This window comes from Vidua chalybeata, chromosome 13, assembly GCF_026979565.1.
Source record: "Vidua chalybeata isolate OUT-0048 chromosome 13, bVidCha1 merged haplotype, whole genome shotgun sequence".
Taxonomy (NCBI): domain Eukaryota; kingdom Metazoa; phylum Chordata; class Aves; order Passeriformes; family Viduidae; genus Vidua; species Vidua chalybeata.
This window is the reverse complement of record NC_071542.1, coordinates 2,735,474-2,754,039: the sequence shown is the minus strand read 5'-3', so window position 1 is coordinate 2,754,039 and position 18,566 is coordinate 2,735,474. Positions and strand designations below refer to the sequence as shown.

Genomic DNA, 18,566 nt, shown 5'->3' with positions numbered 1-18,566 from the left:
TGTGCTGTGACTGATAATGTGCACAATAATCTGCAGGTTTAGTAACTTGATTTGCTGCCTGGTGGGTTGTTGCATAGCCGTAATTCTCAGGGAGATCTTCCTTCCCTATCCTCATTAATCTATAAATCTCTCCCACTTGTTCTGTTGGTGACTTGAGTAGTTACTACTTCTTTTTCTGCTGGTGTCCGGCATTTCTTTAGTATGTGCTTTTCATGGCTTTAATTTTTCAAAATATTCAGTGTTACACTTTTACACAGCTTTAGGGATTTGCACAGATACTGCGTCACCTCTTCCTTGTGCTTTGCTGGACAGGAGCATAAAGGTGTGGAAAGGATGGCATTCCCTGTGAGAAAAGGGCTGTAATGAGATTGTAGGACCATGGAATGGTTTGGATTGGAAGGACCTTAAATCAAGTTCCACCCTTGCCATGGGTAGGGACCCCTTGCACTGTGCCAGGCTGCTCCAAGCCCTGTCCAAGCTGGCCTTGGACACTTCCAGGCATCCAGGGGCAGCCACAGCTGCTCTGGGCACCCTGTGCCAGGGCCTCCCTCCCAGGGAAGAATTTCTTCCAATATCCCATGTAACCCTGCCCTCTGGCAGTGGGAAGCCATTCCCTCTTGTCCAGAGTCCCTCTCCAGGCTCTCCTGGAGCCCTTTGAGGCACTGGAAGGGTCTTTTTGTCCTAGTTTGCATTCCAGAGCTCAAAGCACTGTGGACACACTGGAAAGCTTGGTCCCACCTGAAAGACAGGAGGGCAGAATTTCCATGCTTCTGATAGAGCCTTGCTGGGGGTGAGATGGCCCCACATCCCTGTGCCGTGGATATGTGCTTGTGGCACCTCTCCAGCTTGGCAGGTCACCTGGGACCTGTTCTCCCTCTCACAGCTGTAGGATTTTGCTCAGCAGGAGGGATCACGGCAGCTGTGTGGATCAGCTGCACCTCCCATGAGTGATGTGGGCACCTGATGGGAGGAGATGTGTCTGCAAGAACTGCACAGCTCCACAGCCTCCTCTGGTTCTATGCCCCAGGGTCAGCATGGTGGGACAGGGACAGGGCCACTGTCTGTACTTAGAGCCACCCTGGCTGATGAGCAGACCGAGCAGGGATCTGCATAGTTGGGCAGGACATTGCTGGCATAAACCTAAATTTGAGTCTTGACTTGTTGGTGCAGGATTGGAAGAGGGAGGAGTGCTGCCTGGAAAAGGGAAATAGATGCTGCACTGAGTGCTCTGCTTGAAGGAGGGACCATTTTTGACTTTGAAGTTCACAGAACTGCACTGATGAACTGGGAACAAGCTTCCCTGGCTGAGTATCCATCCTGTGGACAGTCCTAGGGAACATCTTGGTGTTGTGCCCTTGAGGAGCTACTGTGCTTCACTTACTCTGTTTGTAGTACAATTACTGAGTCTGAAGAACAAACACAGGTGACTGGGAAAAAGGCAGGTCTGGAAAATCCCTCTTTTGTGCTTGGTTGCCGCTTGATCTCATTGGTTTGATGTGCAGATTTCCTAATCTTAACAATACAAACTGGTAAACTCATATAAAATGCAGTAATAGTTGGGACACTCAGAGTGGGTGTACAAGAGCCTGTTGGATTGTGTCCTATATAGAAGTAGCAGTTATGGAGTGGTTGTGCATGTTAGTTCCTTCCTTTACTGAGAATTTATCTGAATGCCATGGTAGGAACTGCTTGCTTTGGTTAGCAAAGACATGCTCCAGGCTGGGGAGGGGATTTCAAGTGCTTCTGACCCAGAATCAGCTGCAGCTGATTTTACAGGTGTGTGTGTGTATCACTGATTTGGATATGTTTGTTATTGTATTATATATACATACTGGCTTGTGCAGAAACTCATGAAGGCTGGTGTGGTTGTGGGATAAGCTGGTTGAGGAGCTGATTTAGCCTAAAATGGTTTTGGTTTTATTTATGCAGTTTTCTTCTTTGTATTTGCTGCTTTGTTGATTTGTTAATTTCTAAGTTCATGGAGACCATGATATTGGTGTTATATTCCCCAGATATTTCCTTGTGCAGTGCTGCCCTTTGAGATACTCATATTTGTCAAAAGCCTTACTCCTGAAAGGGAAACCTCATGTGAGCTTTTATGGAAAAGTCTTCAGTGAGGTGTCACATGAAGGGAAAAAAAGGGACCTGATGGGAAACATGAAAACACCTCTGGAAGAGAAGTGTCTTTTTAGCTGACAGCAGCTTCTTTGAAGCACACTAGAGTCTTGCTGCATGTTTTCAGCTCCTTTCTGGATGGCATGTTTCAGCTGCAGGTGTCTCGGATTGGTAACAGCGTGATTCCGGCTTGGTCTCAGTCCCAGAGTGGACCAGACACTTGCTGGTGAGGAAAGCCACATGCTTCCCAGGCTCTTAGAGACCACCCCTGTGCTGGTATTCTGGGGAAGGTCATGAAGTGACTCGCCCGGTGTCCCTCTGTGAGAGCAGCATAGATAAAATATGTTATTCCTTAAGTTTTTTCTATCTAACTGCTCCGGGTTTGGAAGTATTTTAAGGCCTGACTGAAGAGGATCTCGATGTCCAAAGGGAAGAATTAAATCATGTATTTCACTTGACGTGCTCTGTCTGACTGCCATGGGAACCTTTCCAAGTTCTCCAGGCTGTTGGGGTTCCATGCTTGCCCTGCTAATGGTGCTCTCTGTCCTGTGGACAGGAATGCCCGAAATGCCATGTCACCATCGAGAAGGACGGGGGCTGCAACCACATGGTCTGTCGGAACCAGAACTGCAAGGCGGAGTTCTGCTGGGTGTGTCTGGGCCCCTGGGAGCCCCACGGATCAGCCTGGTGAGTTCGGGAGCGTGCCTTGCTGGAAGGCGAGGAGGTCGTGGTGCAAACGGCACGGATTTGGACTGAAATCTGTGGAATCGGTGTCCCTGTTACAGGTACAACTGTAATCGCTACAATGAGGATGATGCAAAGGCAGCAAGGGATGCACAGGAGGTGAGTCCATAACCTTTGGTGATGAGGGAGATCATCGGCCCTGTGGTGTGCTTTCTGTAAACCTACACATCTGCTCTGAAGGAATTCACGGATTCGGGCACAAATCCAAAGGACAGTTAAGTCTTTTGACTTTTAAGATAGGGATGGCTTTGCCTGCTATGTGCTACCACTGTACATCCAGAGTACACAAGTTGAACCATGCCCGTGGTGTTATTTTTCTACAGCTGGTCTGTCAGTGTGAAGAAAATAAGATTAATGACTGTGTATTGAGTCATCTTGGTTCTCTTGCACTGTTTAGCACGGTGCCTTTCCCCTGCTTTATAATCAACCTGAGATTGCCCTCTTAGCACAAGCACAGTAATTAGAATTCCTTGTTAGCAAAAAAAAACCCCAACAAAACATCATCTTCTCACTTTTGTCATGACACTGGAAGCATTTGAGTGCTGTACCGCGAGTCGAGAGGCTGAAATACAAAAATGATGAGGCTTGAGCAGTGTGATTGTAATTGCTTCCAAGGTTGGCAGTGAGGATGTCAGAGCTGTGCTGGGAAGTGCCCAGGGCGCTTCCCAGGTTTAGCGGGACCGTGCGGAGCCGTCTGCCCAACATGACGGGAGAGGAGCCTCCTTTGGAAAGGAAGCTCGTTCTCTGGATCAGGAAGAGCCTTGTGAAGGCTTTACTTCTCTTGCAGCCATTACTTTGTTTTAACTATTTGTTTTCTTTCTCCCTAATGGGAATTAACACAGCGATCCCGAGCAGCCCTGCAGAGGTACCTGTTCTACTGCAACCGCTACATGAACCACATGCAGAGCCTGCGCTTTGAGCACAAGCTCTACGCTCAGGTGAAGCAGAAGATGGAGGAGATGCAGCAGCACAACATGTCATGGATCGAGGTGCAGTTCCTGAAGAAAGCAGTCGACGTCCTCTGCCAGTGTCGTGCCACACTCATGTACACTTACGTCTTTGCCTTCTACCTCAAAAAGAATAATCAGTCCATTATCTTTGAGGTAGGAGAATATGGGGTTGTCAGGAATTCAAATTGCAAAACTGAGGAAGTAAGATTTAATGCTTGGAGGCCTCTAGTCCTCACTTTTACCCAATTTAGTCTGGTTTAATATTCTGTTATGCAAAAGTTAGAGGCTCTCTGGGCATTGGGTAGGATCCTGTGCTGGAGGAGTCACAGCATCACAAAGCTATGACTGCTCCATCCCTGGAAGTGTTCAAGGCCTTGTTCAATGGGGCTTGGAGCAACCTGGTCTAGTGGAAGGTGGCCCATGGCAGTGATGGAACTGGATGCGTTTCAGTGTCCCTTCCCACCCAAAATCAGTCTGGGATTCCATGATATCTAATACTTTTTAATTTTGGTACTGATTCCAGTTGCGCTGAAATAAAAATCTCTCCCTTTCCTTTACTCCCCCTCAAACACTTTTTTTTCTTTTGTCTTTACAGAATAACCAAGCAGACTTAGAGAATGCTACAGAGGTGCTTTCTGGGTACCTGGAGCGAGATATATCCCAAGATTCGCTGCAAGACATAAAGCAGAAAGTACAGGATAAGTACAGGTTTGTGTTAGAATACTCCTTTCTCTCAAAAGCAGCTGAGTGTTGCCATGCCCTCTGTCAGGTAGTGACCTGAGTACTTGCCAAGATACAGCTTCTCCAGAGCCACATCCTTGGGAAGCTGTTTGCTCTTGGCTTTGTGCCACCCATTGTGATCAGCCAGTCCCTGGATATCTGAGAGCAGCAGCGCTGTCCTGAGCCAGCCCCAAATCCTCCCGGTGAAGCCCTCACGCAGATGCTGGCAGTGTGTTTTTGTGCCCCTGCTGGGACCAGCTCTCAGGAGAGGTGACAGCCTGTGGGGAGAGGCTCCCAGCTCTGCCTTCCATCTGTTCTGCAGAGCAGGAGCTGGAAGATCCAAGCCTGGAATGGAAAAAATCCTGTGTCCAGAAGCAATGGCTCGCAGTACACTGCTGTTCCTGCACAGAAGGAGTGTGTGGGAATGGCCAGCACCAGAACGGGATCCGCAGAGTGAGGGCCAAAGAACAAGGAGTGACTTTGTTGTTCCAAGCTGCCAGCTTTGGCCTAGGATGAGCTGCCAGCAGAGAGCAATTGGCTCTTTTAATTGTCTGCTGGGTCCATTTGTGCAAAACGTGGGTGTAGGAAAAGCTGTCCCAGAGGAAGAGGGAGAGAGCAGCCTGCCCAGCTGGGAAGGGGAGCAGGGGACTGGGGTCCAGGTGACACAGATGAACAGTGCTTTGTTCAGTCCCAGGGGAATAATTTCTGCACAGTGGAAAAGTACAAAGCTGAAAATGTGGATGAGTCACAGGATTAGGGCTTGCATTTCTGAGGCATTTTGCCAAAATCACTGAATTTGTTATGCCTGGCTTAGGGGGAAGAAAATATCCAAAGTAGGGTGATCTGTAGGACTCAGTGGACTGTGGGGCGTGGCAGGAGCTGTTAACATTTGGTGCCTCATCCTGCCCAACTTTGGCAGCACAGCTGGGGCTAGACAAGACTTTCCTGACCTTCTTTTTGAAGACATTTTGTAATTTACCCTCTAAGGCCACCATTAATTTGGTATTTCGGATGAAGCTGCTTGTTTACTTCAGTCCTGTGAACCTGTGATGCTTTTGTAGGGGTGAAATTACAACCAATATAGCCTGAATTGCTTGGAAACAGTATCCCAAATCTGCCTTCACATTTCTGGGAAGAAACAATACATCTGTCAAGTCCGTGCAGGTCCCTGATTAACCAGTTCAGTCATGTCTTAATCATGTCCTGCACAGTGCCCTTTGATGCAAGACTGGGAGCAGGATGTCATTGAGGTGGGTTTAAAGAGCTCTGGGAAGCTGCAGGAACTGCCCTCCAGGCTGGTTTAGTTTCAGCTGTTTGGATCTCTTTGCTTGCAAAGACATATCTAGAAAACAGGATTAAGCCCCCCACACCCATCCAGCAGAAAAATAACTGAAGTTTGGAAAGCAGAGACCGTGTATTTGCCATCACATGCTCCTGAAAATCAATGGGACTTCGTGTATGGGGGTTTCTCTTGCACCAGCTGACAGCAGTGAGGGGAGCCACAGCTGCTCTGATGGATAAAATCAGTCACTCTGATAAGGTCCTGAGCAGTAGGTGAGGAATTCCTGCCAGGTGTTAGTGTGTGTTGTGGTCAGGGATAGCTTCCCACTGGGAGGTTTCTCCTGAGGGATGTGTGACTGCTGCCAAGCAAGCCAGCAGCCAGAGCCTCTCAGATGCTTAGAGTTTGCTCTTGGAACCTGAATTTGTTCAATGTTTCTGTGCTTTTTGTCTTCTAACACACCCCAAATGACCGTGATATCCTTTGCTGTGTTCTGTGATACCCCTTTTGCTCAGGATCAGTGATCCTTGGAGGACTCTTGGATCAGTTTTATGTGCAGCATTTTTCAGTCAGTTTGTGTGGGAATACTCCATGGTTGTAGTGTCCCTCTGAGAGCCACATGTCAGGATGTGAAGTGAAACCTGCTCTCCAGCCTGACCAGTAACCCTTCGGACTGATTCCATCTCCATCTAAAACTGTCAGTGCTCCTGAGGTTTTCATCCAGGACTGGTTTGGGTTGGAAGAGATGTTAAAGTAAATCTTGTTCCACCTCCTGCCATGGGCAGGGACACATTCCACTAGACCAGGTGGCCCTACCCCACCTGGCCTTGAACACCTTGAACACTTGAAAACAGCTAGTTTTTCCCAGCTACCACATGGCTTTTTGTTGTCCAGATGGGGCTTAGAGCAGGCACCAACCCACGTTTGAGGAGAGCTGATCCCATTCCATGTGTCTCCACTAACCTGTGCGCTCAGACTTTTTCAAACCACAGCTGCTGCTTCCTCCTCTTCCAGTTATTCCTGAAGGTTTCTCAGCTGTAGAGGCTCTGGGAATACTTCTGTTTGAAAAACTCTGAATTTGCACCCTGGTTTTCCAGCCAGGGACCTGGAGCTGAGTGACTGGAGCAATGAAAGTCTTAATTAGCACTGTTAACAGGCTGTAAATACAAACTCCCTGCTCTGGGGATCACCTCTTTCAGAAGTGAGGCATGCTGTAGGTTTGGATAACTCGGTGCCAGGGATGCTCCATGATTGCTGATGTGCCTTTTCCATGCTGTCCCTGTCCCCTGCAGATACTGCGAGAGCCGGCGGAGGGTTTTGTTGCAGCACGTGCATGAAGGCTACGAGAAGGACCTGTGGGAGTACATCGAGGACTGAGCCCGGCCCCGCAGCAATGAACTCTGAATCCTTTCCCATCCTAGAGTGCTCATGCAATTCCAATAAAACCCACCCAGGGCGCTGCTCCGCCTCTTACACCGCTGGTCTGTAGTACCGGGATTCTGTTTTGTTAACAGAAAAATTAAGTAAATTATATTGTAATAAAAAAAAAAGGTAGATAAACCATTGTACAACAGTATTCTAGGCGGCCAAGAGTGTGACAGACGCACTAAAAAACCTTCCAACTTTAACTTGTAACGTAGCTTCATCCTCCAAGCCGACTCCTTTTTCTTTTCTCTCTTTCTTTTCCTGTGTGTAGTACAGATGAAACTTAAACCAGTTTCTTGACACTGCTTTTCATGTCCAAACCAGCCATTTTGATGGACTTTGGTAAGGGGGGGTGGCTCTCCCGCCCCCCTCCTCCTCTCTGCCACCCAAATACACAGATGAATGTGGATTGGCTCAATGTAAAGAGGATTTTTGGGGAGGGAAGGAGGGGGGTACACAGCAAGGAAAAAAAAAAAAAACCCAACCTTTGTATATGACTTTTAAAACAAAAAGAGGACAACACAGTATTTTTCAAAGTTGTATATAGCGCATATGCATGGACAAAGAGCAAGCGTGGCACGTGTTTGCATAATGTTTAATTACAAAAAAATATTTATTCTTTAAAAATCTTCAAGATTATGTCTATTTGCTGTGCATTTTCTTTCAGTTTGATTCTTTTGTTTGGTTTTGGTTTTTTTCCCTGGGCTGGGGTGGGGGAAGCGTGTGCTCGTATAGTGAATATATCTATATATATTATTTTTTTTCTTTATTTTTGGAAGGCTTTTCCAGAGCAGTTGGGTTTCTCCTCTTCCTGCAGTTCCTTTCTGTCCAGGGCCTCCCCCAGGTCTGTGTATGTATCCATTGCTGGCGACGGACGCGGCCCCTCGCAGCTCCTGGAGCTCTGGTTCAGGATGCCTTGCCTTTTTCTTGGTTTATTTTTGGCCCCAGATCTTTACCTGCCCAAATCCAGCTCTCTGTTCCCACTGGTGCACGCAGGACACGTGCTGTGATCCCAGAGGAGGCGTGTGAGTGTGTGTGTGTGTGTTTTTGTGTGTGTGTTTAGAGGTTTGTTTTGGATCCCGAGGCAGGACAAGGAGGCGTGTTTTGCACCACTTCTCCAAAGATTTCCTGCGAGATTTCGGCTGTGGATCTCCTCTCCCTCCACCTTTCATCTGTCAAATGGACCCTTTCTTGCTGTTTTAATTTTCACTTCATTATAACGAGTCGTAACATTGAAAAGGAAAGCTGATGGAATTGTCTTTGTGTTTGTTCTGGGCTCAATCATTGGGCGTCCTGTCCTGGCAACTATTTAACACTCCATCTAGTGCAGTAGAAGCTGAAGTCAGCGGAGTATTTTTCAATTAAAAGGGGAAAGAACTAATGAGTTTAGCTACTGAGTCCATTTTTATGATTTCTGTAACAAGAGCTATGTTAAAGTAAACAATTGGTGGTGGTTTTATTAAATTTACTCCTGTATAGGAATTCCTTCTGTGGTATTTTTCGCCAGGCAAGTGTCCTCCAAGCCTCCTGCCGCTCTGCCAGCTTCCAGGGGATGGAAGTTGTGAAGGGATCAGATAAAAAAGGCAGATCCCAGGCAGGGCTGTAACACGGGATGCTGTTTCCAGCTGGCAGCGGGGTCACTTCGGCTCCCTCACTGCTCCTACCGACGTTCCACGGATGTGGTTTTGTCCCTGTATACCTGCTTTTCCCTTTATTTGCCCTGGAAATCAAACGTGAGGGAGTGCAGCCGCTTTCCCTGAGCTTTTCCTGGAGCTGCTGGAGGGGTGGGATGGTGCAGAGCTGCGAGGGAGCGGCCCTGCCCCTATCCGTCCCTGCCATTGCCCCTGGGACTTCTCCGGCCATGCGGTGAAACACTTGGAAGCTGGAGCGCGGTGGGCTGGGCAGGTGGAAGCACGGAGGCGTTGGGTTTTCACTCCGTGTTCCCCGACAGAATACGCCCAGGATGCGGGCACTCTGCTCCAAAGGAAACCCGGTCTGTGGAGTCCTCAATCCCCATGGCTGTGGGCAGACCTAAAGACAATGACAAAGCCCTGTTCCATGGGAGAACCTGCTGCACTTCTTTTCCTCCGGGTTTCAGGCGCTCGCAGGTGAATTACGTGGCTGGCGGGACACCATCCCCACAGACATTATGGAAATAAAAAGGAAAATAAACAAAATCCGCCACCCCAACCTCCTTCCCTGCTGCTACTGTGGGGCGGGGAGGGAGTGGAGCCGCGGCCGCTCAGAGCTTCCCGGGCTATCCCTCCTCACTGGCGGCCTCGTTTCCCTCTACACCGCGGAGTTCCTAATAAAACCTTCCAAAAGCCGGACATTTTATTATTTCTGTGTTTTTTCGGGTGTTTTTCAGGTTAAACGGGGTCGGGACTGGAGGGAGGGGGGGGGAGCGGAGTCCTCCCGCCACCTCCTTCCCGCCGTACCCCGCGCGCCATGGCCGCGCCGGAAGTGGCGGGCGGTCGCCACGGTAACCCCGGCCCGCCGCGGCCATGGCGGAGCCGCAGGACGCCACGGTGAGGGGAGAGGGGCACGGGCTGAGGGGGCCGAGAGGGACTGTAGGGGCGAGGCACGGGAGGGGAGGTGAAGGGAAGTGAGGGGCGGCGACGGCGGGAAATTCTTTTGAAGAGCGAGTTTTTAATCTGCACACTTGGTATGGAAAACGTGAGGGAAATTCAGCCTTTGCTGAAGTAATCTATATTAATTATCGATTATTACGTGTTGGGACAAGGTAATGGAGATGGGGAAGGGGCTGCAGCACAAGGAGCGGCTGAGGAAGTTGGAGGTGTGTAGCCTGGTGAAAAGGAGGCTCAGGGAAACCTCAGAGCCCCTTGCAGGGCCTGAAGGGGCTCCAGAAGAGCTGGAGAGGGACTGGGGACAAGGGATGGAGGGACAGGACACAGGGAATGGCTTCCCACTGCCAGTGGTTAGATGGGATATTGGGAAGGAATTTCTGGCTGTGAGGGCGGTGAGGCTCTGGCACAGGGTGCCCAGAGCAGCTGTGGCTGCCCCTGGATGCCTGGCAGTGGCCAAGGCCAGGCTGGACAGGGCTTGGAGCACCCTGGGACAGTGGAAGTGTCCCTGCCCATGGCAGAGGCTGAACGAAATGATCTTTGAGATCCCTTCCAACCCAACCCATGCCATAATTCCTTAGTTTTTTGGGGTGGAGGGTGGTTGCTGTGGAGCCCCGCAGGGGTCAGTACCAGGCCTGGGTTGTTCGGTGTACTTAGAAATGATCTGGACAAAAGGATGGGTAGAAAGTCACTCAAGTGAGGAGGAAATAGGAGAAACTCCAGGAAAGTCTTAGTGGAGTGAAGGGACTTGGAATGATGGGTGTGCAGATTAAAAAAAAATTACAATATGTAAAAAAATGAGGTGTTTGTGCTGTTTTTTCCTGCTGAGGATGGAGTGCTCGGAGTTGGGTAATTCCATGAATATAGCCCCTCAGTTTTTCACAATCGGAATAAGAAAAGTCAATAAAATTTTAGAAACTGTTAAGAAATGAAAAAGTAAGCAGTAAAAAAAAAAAAAAAAAAAAGGAAGAGCCTTTCTTGGGTTATTTTTCATGTCTCAGCCTCTCTGATCTGCCCCATCTCCAGTAAAAAAAGATGCAACTGGAAAATGTTCCCAAAACATTGCAAGGAACAAATATTGACTGAATCTCTGACTTTGAAAATTATTTATTAAGGAGAGGGGAGGTGACACAAGTGTATCAAATCCTGTGTTGTGTCTTCCCATAAAGCAGAGTGAAAAATAAAAATATTTTCCTGTGTAAACCCATGTCTCTTCTGTGAAGATTTGATGGCTGATGCAAAGTAAGAAAATCATATAAAATTAATTTTCCGTGGACTGGGAGCTCTGGACAGTGCTGGGGGAGGTTCCCTGCCCTCCATGGGATGGGACATCTCTGTGCTCACATCCTGCAGACTCAGATGGTTCCCCAGGAACAGCTTTGCCCTAATTAACTTCATAAATGTTTTATGATAAATGCTTTTGACTTATTTTCTGTGTGATCTCTAATTAGGTTCTTAAATGTATTGGTTTTTTGCAAGGTAAAGATCACTGCCCAGGATGCAGGTGATCAGAAGTGACCCCACGAACAGGGATGTGTTGCACAATGAGAGTGTTTATTTAATCGAGCTGTGGAACAGAAATCTCTGCCTTGCTTGGCAGGGCAGAGTTTGTCCAGCAGCAATGCTGCTATTTTTATGCCCTCCTTTGGGATTTGCCAGTTGTCCTTTCTGATTATTTTCTGGAACAGAGCTTCAAGAAACCTTGCCTGGTATATTTACTACTCCCGGTTTCTGTCTTTTCAGGTTTCTTCATCGCCAGCGGCTACAGAACCAACAAAACCCCGTCCTAAAAAAGGTTTGTTTGAAGATCTGATTATGTTGCTTGGGCAGGTTGGTTTTAAGGTTTTTTCTATAGTGTTTGCAGCTGTCTAGGAGGAAATAAATGTCCTCTGGGAAAAGAGGAGACTGTCTAGACTGTAATTTGCTGACTACCAGTATTTTTCCAGGGTCTCTGTGAGCTCAGTGCTCTTCCTGGCTGACTTACCATAGCCACAGCCTGTATCATGTTTGCTTATAATCTGTGAGACTGTTTGTTTTATTGTGTGCTTAACTTATGGGGCTGTTAATGAGTTTGATACTCATTTATCTTCCCAAATAATAACGGGTTTGTTTTGGGTTCTTCAGAATGATGTCTTGCTCTGGAAATAATCTTGGGAAACAAACATTGTGTCTTGTGGGTGTTTTTACGTTACATGTTCCAATTTTTGAAGTAAAAGTGATATAACATCAGGCAGGTTGTGAGTTTAATTAGCTTTGCTTCGCTTTTGTTTGTTGTTTCTTTTTAATAATGAAAATGTGTTAATTCACTCAGTGCAAATTGTTGGTTTGAAGTCTTGGTTGAATCTGAACTGGAACAGGTACAATTTCTGTTGTTGGTTCAAAACGTTTGACCAAATCCTGCTGTTTTTTGAGGGATCTGGTAAATCCTCCAGCCTCTCCTTTTCTGCTTTCCCTCATTCTTGAGGCAGGACTTGTCCTGACACACGCAATGAGTGTTCCCTTCTCTGTGGCACTGCTCCCCTTCCAGCACAGATGTCACTGCAGAGCTTTTGTGCCTACCTGAGCTGAGCTTTGGGGATGGTTTTGGATAGATTCTCCTTTCTCGAGTGCTCAGAGGGCCCATCAATTCAGATTCTAATTAAGAGTATTTACTCCCAGTGCCAGAAGCAATCCTCCTTTTCCCTTGCCTTTGCATTCAGGGAACCTCAGCTGGTGAGCACAGTCCTTTGGCCATTTTCTGCCCTGATATGCCTGTCAGAGTATTCCTTGGGATGGAGCCTGCCTTGGGATAATTCTGGCAGTAAAAAGGAGTTTGATTGACAGCTGGGCATGCAATGACATTCTGCCTAACTGGGTTCTTCGTCATGCATGTAGGCCTTGGGAAGCTAGAAAAGCCACTTTGCTTTTAGGGAGCTCAGGCCACCCTCTCATGGTCCCAATTCCTGGTAGGAGAATTCCAGCCCTTGAGCAGAGTGTGGCTGTCCTGGAGATGGGGCTTGGCTCAGCACAAGCCCAGGCCCCTTTGGTAGCTTGCCCAGAGCTGAGGAGAAGATTGCTACTGCTTCAGGCTTGCATGAAAGTAAAAATAACTCCCAAATTTACTTTTATCTTGACCCTCAACTCTTTCAGAGCAAGGATTGCTCTAAAATTACTCTAAATTGGTTACTTTGATGCAATTAGTCTGACTTCCATGGAGGCACTGATGGGCTCCCTGGTGAGCTGTTTCATCTCTATCCTTTCCTATAAAGGTTATGCCTCCCGTCTCATCCTCCATAACCCCCACCCTGCTCTGCCTCCTTGTGCAAGTCCTATTTATTTGTGGCTCTGGATCTCCCTTTTTTACTGACACAACCCTTGACTCCAAATAAACGATGATGATTTTGAAAAAAATCCTCTAGCCCGTGACTTTTGTAATTCTCTTTTCTGTCCTTTAAGGTAAATTGAGGCATCTCCAGGCCTGGCACACCTCGGGTTGTTCTGACTGAAATGCCTTCAAAGCCTTTGGGCTTTGCTGTTTAATATTTGACTTTAGTGCAGTGGGGAAAGCTGATTTGAGCTGCCTGATCGTTAATCTCTGGGAAATGAGGGCAGCAAAAAGATTTGTACTTGGAGTGATGTAACAGTGTCCGTTGTGTGTGGGTGGGGGACTGGGGGCATGAAAAAGAGGAGGAGGGAGAACGAAAGGATGTTGGATATTTTTTTGTGGAATTTGGCAGGAAAGAGCAGCATCTATTTCCCATGATAGCTGCGTTTTTTTTAATAGAATATTTGTAGAACATCTTAATTAAATATCTCATCCCATTTTAGTTTTGCTGAGGAGAATTACGATGAACTTTAGGAGCCAGGCTACATCAGTGCTGTTTGAACAGAAGAGTGCTGCTAAACTTATTTTAAACTGGCATTTTAAACATTGAATGGCCACTTTCTGTTACAGCAAATTGCCTTTTTATATTTGCATTGTGCTTTCAAGCAGGATAAAGCTTCAGTGTCAGTGTTTTCTCTGGCAAGAGAGATCCTGAACTCAACATTAGCACAAACAGGTCCGTGAAATGCAGAGACCATATGAACAGTTTGGTGTGGGTAATATTCGTGCCCAAACAGAGCAATAATGAATGATGTGGTTGCACGCAGAGTGTAGCAGAGTGGGATCAAGTAATTGCTGAGCCCCTATGTTAACCATCACAGTGCTGCATTCAGCCTGTACAGCTCGTCTGAGTTTGTACTGGGCAGGAGTGAGGTATGAAATGTGTGTTTCTGAGAATGGAGTCTCAAATTTGCCAGAAATCATTGGAATGACAAAATACACAAGTGAGGCTTGTAGCTTTAACCAGAAGGCCACGTTTTCAGCAATGCAAGTCTGATATATTGAACCTGATTTGAGTAGCTTCCCCTCACTGTTCCTTGCTTTCCATTGGATATATTGAACCTGAATTGAGTAGCTTCCCCTCACTGTTCTTGCTTTCCTCCCATGATCCTGCCCGTGAGCCAGGAAAAAGTGAAACCTACAACCAATGTTTAGCAACTGGATTATTTGGCTCTTAGAAGGATAACGTTGAGTTTGGAGGTGGAATTTGCTAGTGAAGTAGCTGATCCATCATGTGGATGTTGGGCTGCCAAAGCCTGAAAGTTGGGATCTGGGAGAGTCTGGCTTGTAGGCAGGCCAGCCCTGAGGGAAGAGAATGAATGTCCAGCAAGGTTCTGGAGCAGATGGTGTTGGTGGAATCGGGTTTGAGATCTCTCCATGCAACGATCTGAATTAACGGCATGGGTGGAGGCAACTCCCTCCAAGTATCTTGTGGCCAGGCTTGATGACAATCATCCCTCAGCAGCTGACACAGGAGTAGCATTCATTATTTTGTCCTTTATCCCCTGTTGGGAGAGCTGCTCCCAAAATAAATTCCCTTTGTTGCTCCATCAAGATCCATAACTCTCCCTCTGTTGATCCCCAAGCAACTGAGGGTGGAATAAAGGGAGCTCTGTTCCTTGAAATGACAGGAGTTAATGTCACTCTGTTGAGGTGGAGCTTTAATCTCCCTCCTGCATTCTAAATTAATCAGATATTTTCCTAAATGCTTTACTGGTTTGGAATTGAGATAGGCTGTCTCCCATCTTCTCACTTTCTTTTTCCCATGCAGGCAAATCAATAATTTTATAGGATCTGATAGTACTGGAGTGGAGAAGTGCTTTTACCTGCTTGTATTCTTGATTTTTATGGAAATTTATTTCCCTTTATTGTGGAAAAAATGTTTAGAAAGTAAGTTCTGGGCTCTAATGTTTGTCTAATACCAGTTCAGAGGTTAATGGGACAATTTTAAATGCATTTGGATTTCTACATTAATATGAGACCTCAGACTTTCTGAGATGCACTGATGGTGTTTTAATGACAAGGTAGAATCCTAAATATGTACACAGTATAATAAACTCACTGAAGCAAAATTGATTTTACTTGAATCACTGGGAAGAACTTGTCCTAAAAATCCATTAATCTGTCAAGAATGAGAATTCTGAATTGTCATCAACCACCTCGACACTTACTACAGGAAGGGTCAGGTAGATAATTTTCAAAATGCAAATCCTGTAAAACTATTAGCAGACATCAAATGTTCTCCCAGGCCTGGGCATTGGAGTATTCTTTGGATGCTTTGTAGGTATGTTTTTTCTAGGATTTGAAGGAAGGATTTAACTGACCTTTGGCAAAGTGCTCTGGCTTTTGTTGCTTTCCATTTATCAACCACAAGCTTGGCCTAATATCCAGTGACAAGTTTTGGATGCTGCAGGCTTTTGGTTAACAAAACAGTTGGAGAAATGAAATGAAAAGTATCATATAAATGGATATATTGCAATGCACTGCTTGGCCTGTTGGGTGGTGGCTCTGGTTAGGAGGTGCCAGTGGCAATAAACAATCTCCAAATGTGGCACTTAATAATGCTAATAAATAATAATGCAATAAATAGTAATAAATAATGCTCAGATTATGCAGAAATAGATAAGTGGCTTTTGATGAGCTGTCCTGTCTCTCTCTGGGTGGCTCCTGCTTGCCCAGATGAACCAGTGGGGATCCCTCCTGCTCCTGCAGATGTTTTAAGGGACTCTGTGCGTATGTAATCTGAAGAGCAGGAACTCTCTACCCTGTGAAGTGCATTCCATGCACTTGCAGTGCTGATCATTTCTGAATTTCTGATACAGTTTCTTAAATCAATATAAATCCATTCTTTGAGCTGGCTTCAAAGCTGCCTTTGAACTTGTAAGAGTGAAGCTGCCTGAGAAATCCAGATAAAAACAACCCCCTTGAGTTAAATTAATTAATACTTCTAAGTGTGTCAGAAAGAAAAGGCCTTAGTGGGAATGTCATGGTCGGAGGGAGCCAATCCAGCCCTTATCTGTCCATACCCATTCGCTTCCAGTTGGCCACATGCAAACCAAGATCTTTTAGTCCATTTGAACCCCCAACCTTGTGGCAAGAAATTGGTTCCTAAACAAGCTAGATTAGTTGGTAATTACATCATTGTTTTATGTAAGAGACTTGGGTATTTCCATCTCGCCGATAAGTGGGAAGCAGTGAGTGCTGTGTGTGATGCTCAGGATCTGATGCAGCTGCTAGGTTTGAGTAGTGAGATTAAAAAGTGGATTATCATTTCTAGGTAATTAAATTCTATAATATCCTTCACTTCATTCTCTTCTCCCCAGAATAACAGCCCAGTAATCCCTGCACTGCAAAGAACTGGTAATATTTAAATTGGAATGTGCTAGCACAGCTCTGCCCTCTTGTGTGTGTACATTAATATCTGTGCTGACAGGAACAGGAGATCCTTTGCAGGCAGCACAACAGGGAACATTTTAGTGCCAGTTTTTAAAACAGGTAAATTCATTTTTTGAAGCTTCTTTGAAAGTCCTTTGTGCCAGGCAAGTTTCTTTTGATTTTAAAGCCTTCAGCTGCAGTTTGTTGGCATGCTGCGTAAGGATAAAATGGCAACTCCTGGTGGGAATTTAAAAATAATTCTGTAAAAATAGTAAGTGACAAATTTAGGAAGGGTGGGATTCATCTCTCTGCATTGAGACATCTCTGATGCAGAGCAAGTCTCAGCAGATCACCCATGCTCCATGTTTAGTCAGTGGAAAGGGCATTGTGCCATTCCCTGACCTCTTCCAGCCACCTGTGCTGGGATGAATCCCCTTACTAAGGATGCCTGTTCTTCTCCTTTACCTTGGAGACAGCCCAGGGCAAGTCACTCATATCTTCATTTTCAGACACTTGAAGGAGATGCAGCCCACTCTAAAGTCAGAATTCCCAATGTCTGTGCAGCTGGAATTTGACATAATCACCTGTTACATTTAGCCCAGCTCTCCAACAGCATCTGTGGCACAGGAATGACCGGACATGTTGAGCAAGGAGCAGCTCACTGAGGGCTTTTTGAATAAAAAAGATTTCCATTCACTCCTTGCAGGGCCTCGCCCTTTCACTGGCCAACACTTCCTGCTGCATTACACACGCTGCAAGTCCTGGGATTTTGTCACTGGTTTATTCATAATTCTCAATAATTTCATTCCCTGCCTGACTATGATTCATTTTTATATTTCCAATTAGAAGGAGGCAGGATGTGCTTCTGTGACTGTGTAATTAAAGACTATATCATTAACACATTTGTGCAGTAGGGAAGAGTGAAGGTGCACAGGCAAATGTTCATCCTGGGATAGGCTGGGATTTCCCACCTGGAAAACTTCATCCTGAGGCAATGAGGAAGTACTCAATCTATAGGGTCTTGTGGTAGGGATTACTACATGTTTGCAAGACCAGCTGCTTTTTTTTTTTTTTTTTTTTTTTTGTCTATATATATCTATGTTCTTATAATATTCCTTCAATATAGCATTCTTTGGCAGTGGATGAACGGAGGTTCTAGGTGCTGTTCCTTATGGAGTGGGAAGTTTCAAAGACTGACATGGCTGGATTCTGGTCCTCTCCATGCTGGAATCTTATTTTGCTTTCTAAAGGAAAAGCTTTTCTTACAAATGCCTTACAACGATTTTAGTTTCAATTTCCATGCAAAATACCTCATGCTGTAGACAGAAAAAGACTAAGCATAGGAATTAAAGCCAGAGGAGGGATTAGAACTGGAAATCCCCAAACTGCTTTGCTCCTGATGCTGGAATTAATGAGAAGCTGGTTATTTTGGGAATGCCTGCAGCCACTTCTTGAGAGAAATGTCTCCCATCCCAGTGTTGCTGTGGGAGGAGCCAGTGAGGAGCCAGCAGTGAGTATCCCAAACCACCTCTGCTGGTCATAAGGCATTTTATTGCCTTTGCAATGGTGTGCTCTGCTTCCCAAATCTGGGAACAGACACCCAGAGAGAGCTCAGACTCCACTTTGCCTACAAGAGCACAAAGCATCAAGCAGGACATGGTTTAAACAGAGAGGAGTTGGGATGTCATGCCAGGGCTTGGATCTTTGAGTATCTCTTAGTGTGGTGTCTGCATCGTCAGGGACTTAAGGACTAACATGTAAAGTAGCCTGTTTTTTGGTTTTTTTTCCCTATTTTCTTTTGGTTTTCCTCTGTTCTGAGCACATATCTGCTCAGCAGTCAGCACTGACGGTCAAAATTGGCTCGTGCAGAGCAAACAGACTTTCAGTTCTCATTTTTCAGAAAGACCATACTTTTTCAAATTTCTTTTTAAAGGCATTTGTTACTAAATTTCTTTCCAGTGTTATTTGTTTGAATCAAATTTTAGACTTGAATTGAGCATTATCAGGCC

General features: G+C 46.1%; 2 protein-coding genes across 3 annotated transcripts in view; both read left to right on the top strand.

Annotated features, from left to right (window-relative positions):
- Nucleotides 1-7,281, top strand: part of ARIH1 (ariadne RBR E3 ubiquitin protein ligase 1) — a 48,941-nt gene extending 41,660 nt beyond the window's left edge. Inside the window, exons 10-14 of one of the 2 annotated variants that reach the window (XM_053955289.1) lie at nt 2,672-2,802; nt 2,901-2,958; nt 3,702-3,962; nt 4,405-4,517; nt 7,101-7,281. In XM_053955289.1, coding sequence (XP_053811264.1) covers nt 2,672-2,802; nt 2,901-2,958; nt 3,702-3,962; nt 4,405-4,517; nt 7,101-7,185 — 648 coding nt within the window. In that variant the 3' untranslated portion in view covers nt 7,186-7,281. The remainder of the gene's footprint in view (nt 1-2,671; nt 2,803-2,900; nt 2,959-3,701; nt 3,963-4,404; nt 4,518-7,100) is intronic. The other variant, XM_053955290.1, reaches the window with a different exon arrangement.
- Nucleotides 7,282-9,693: 2,412 nt separating this feature from the next.
- BBS4 (Bardet-Biedl syndrome 4) overlaps nt 9,694-18,566 on the top strand; it is a 34,815-nt gene continuing 25,942 nt past the window's right edge. Inside the window, exons 1-2 of the mRNA XM_053955288.1 lie at nt 9,694-9,761; nt 11,562-11,613. Coding sequence (XP_053811263.1) covers nt 9,738-9,761; nt 11,562-11,613 — 76 coding nt within the window. The 5' untranslated portion in view covers nt 9,694-9,737. The remainder of the gene's footprint in view (nt 9,762-11,561; nt 11,614-18,566) is intronic.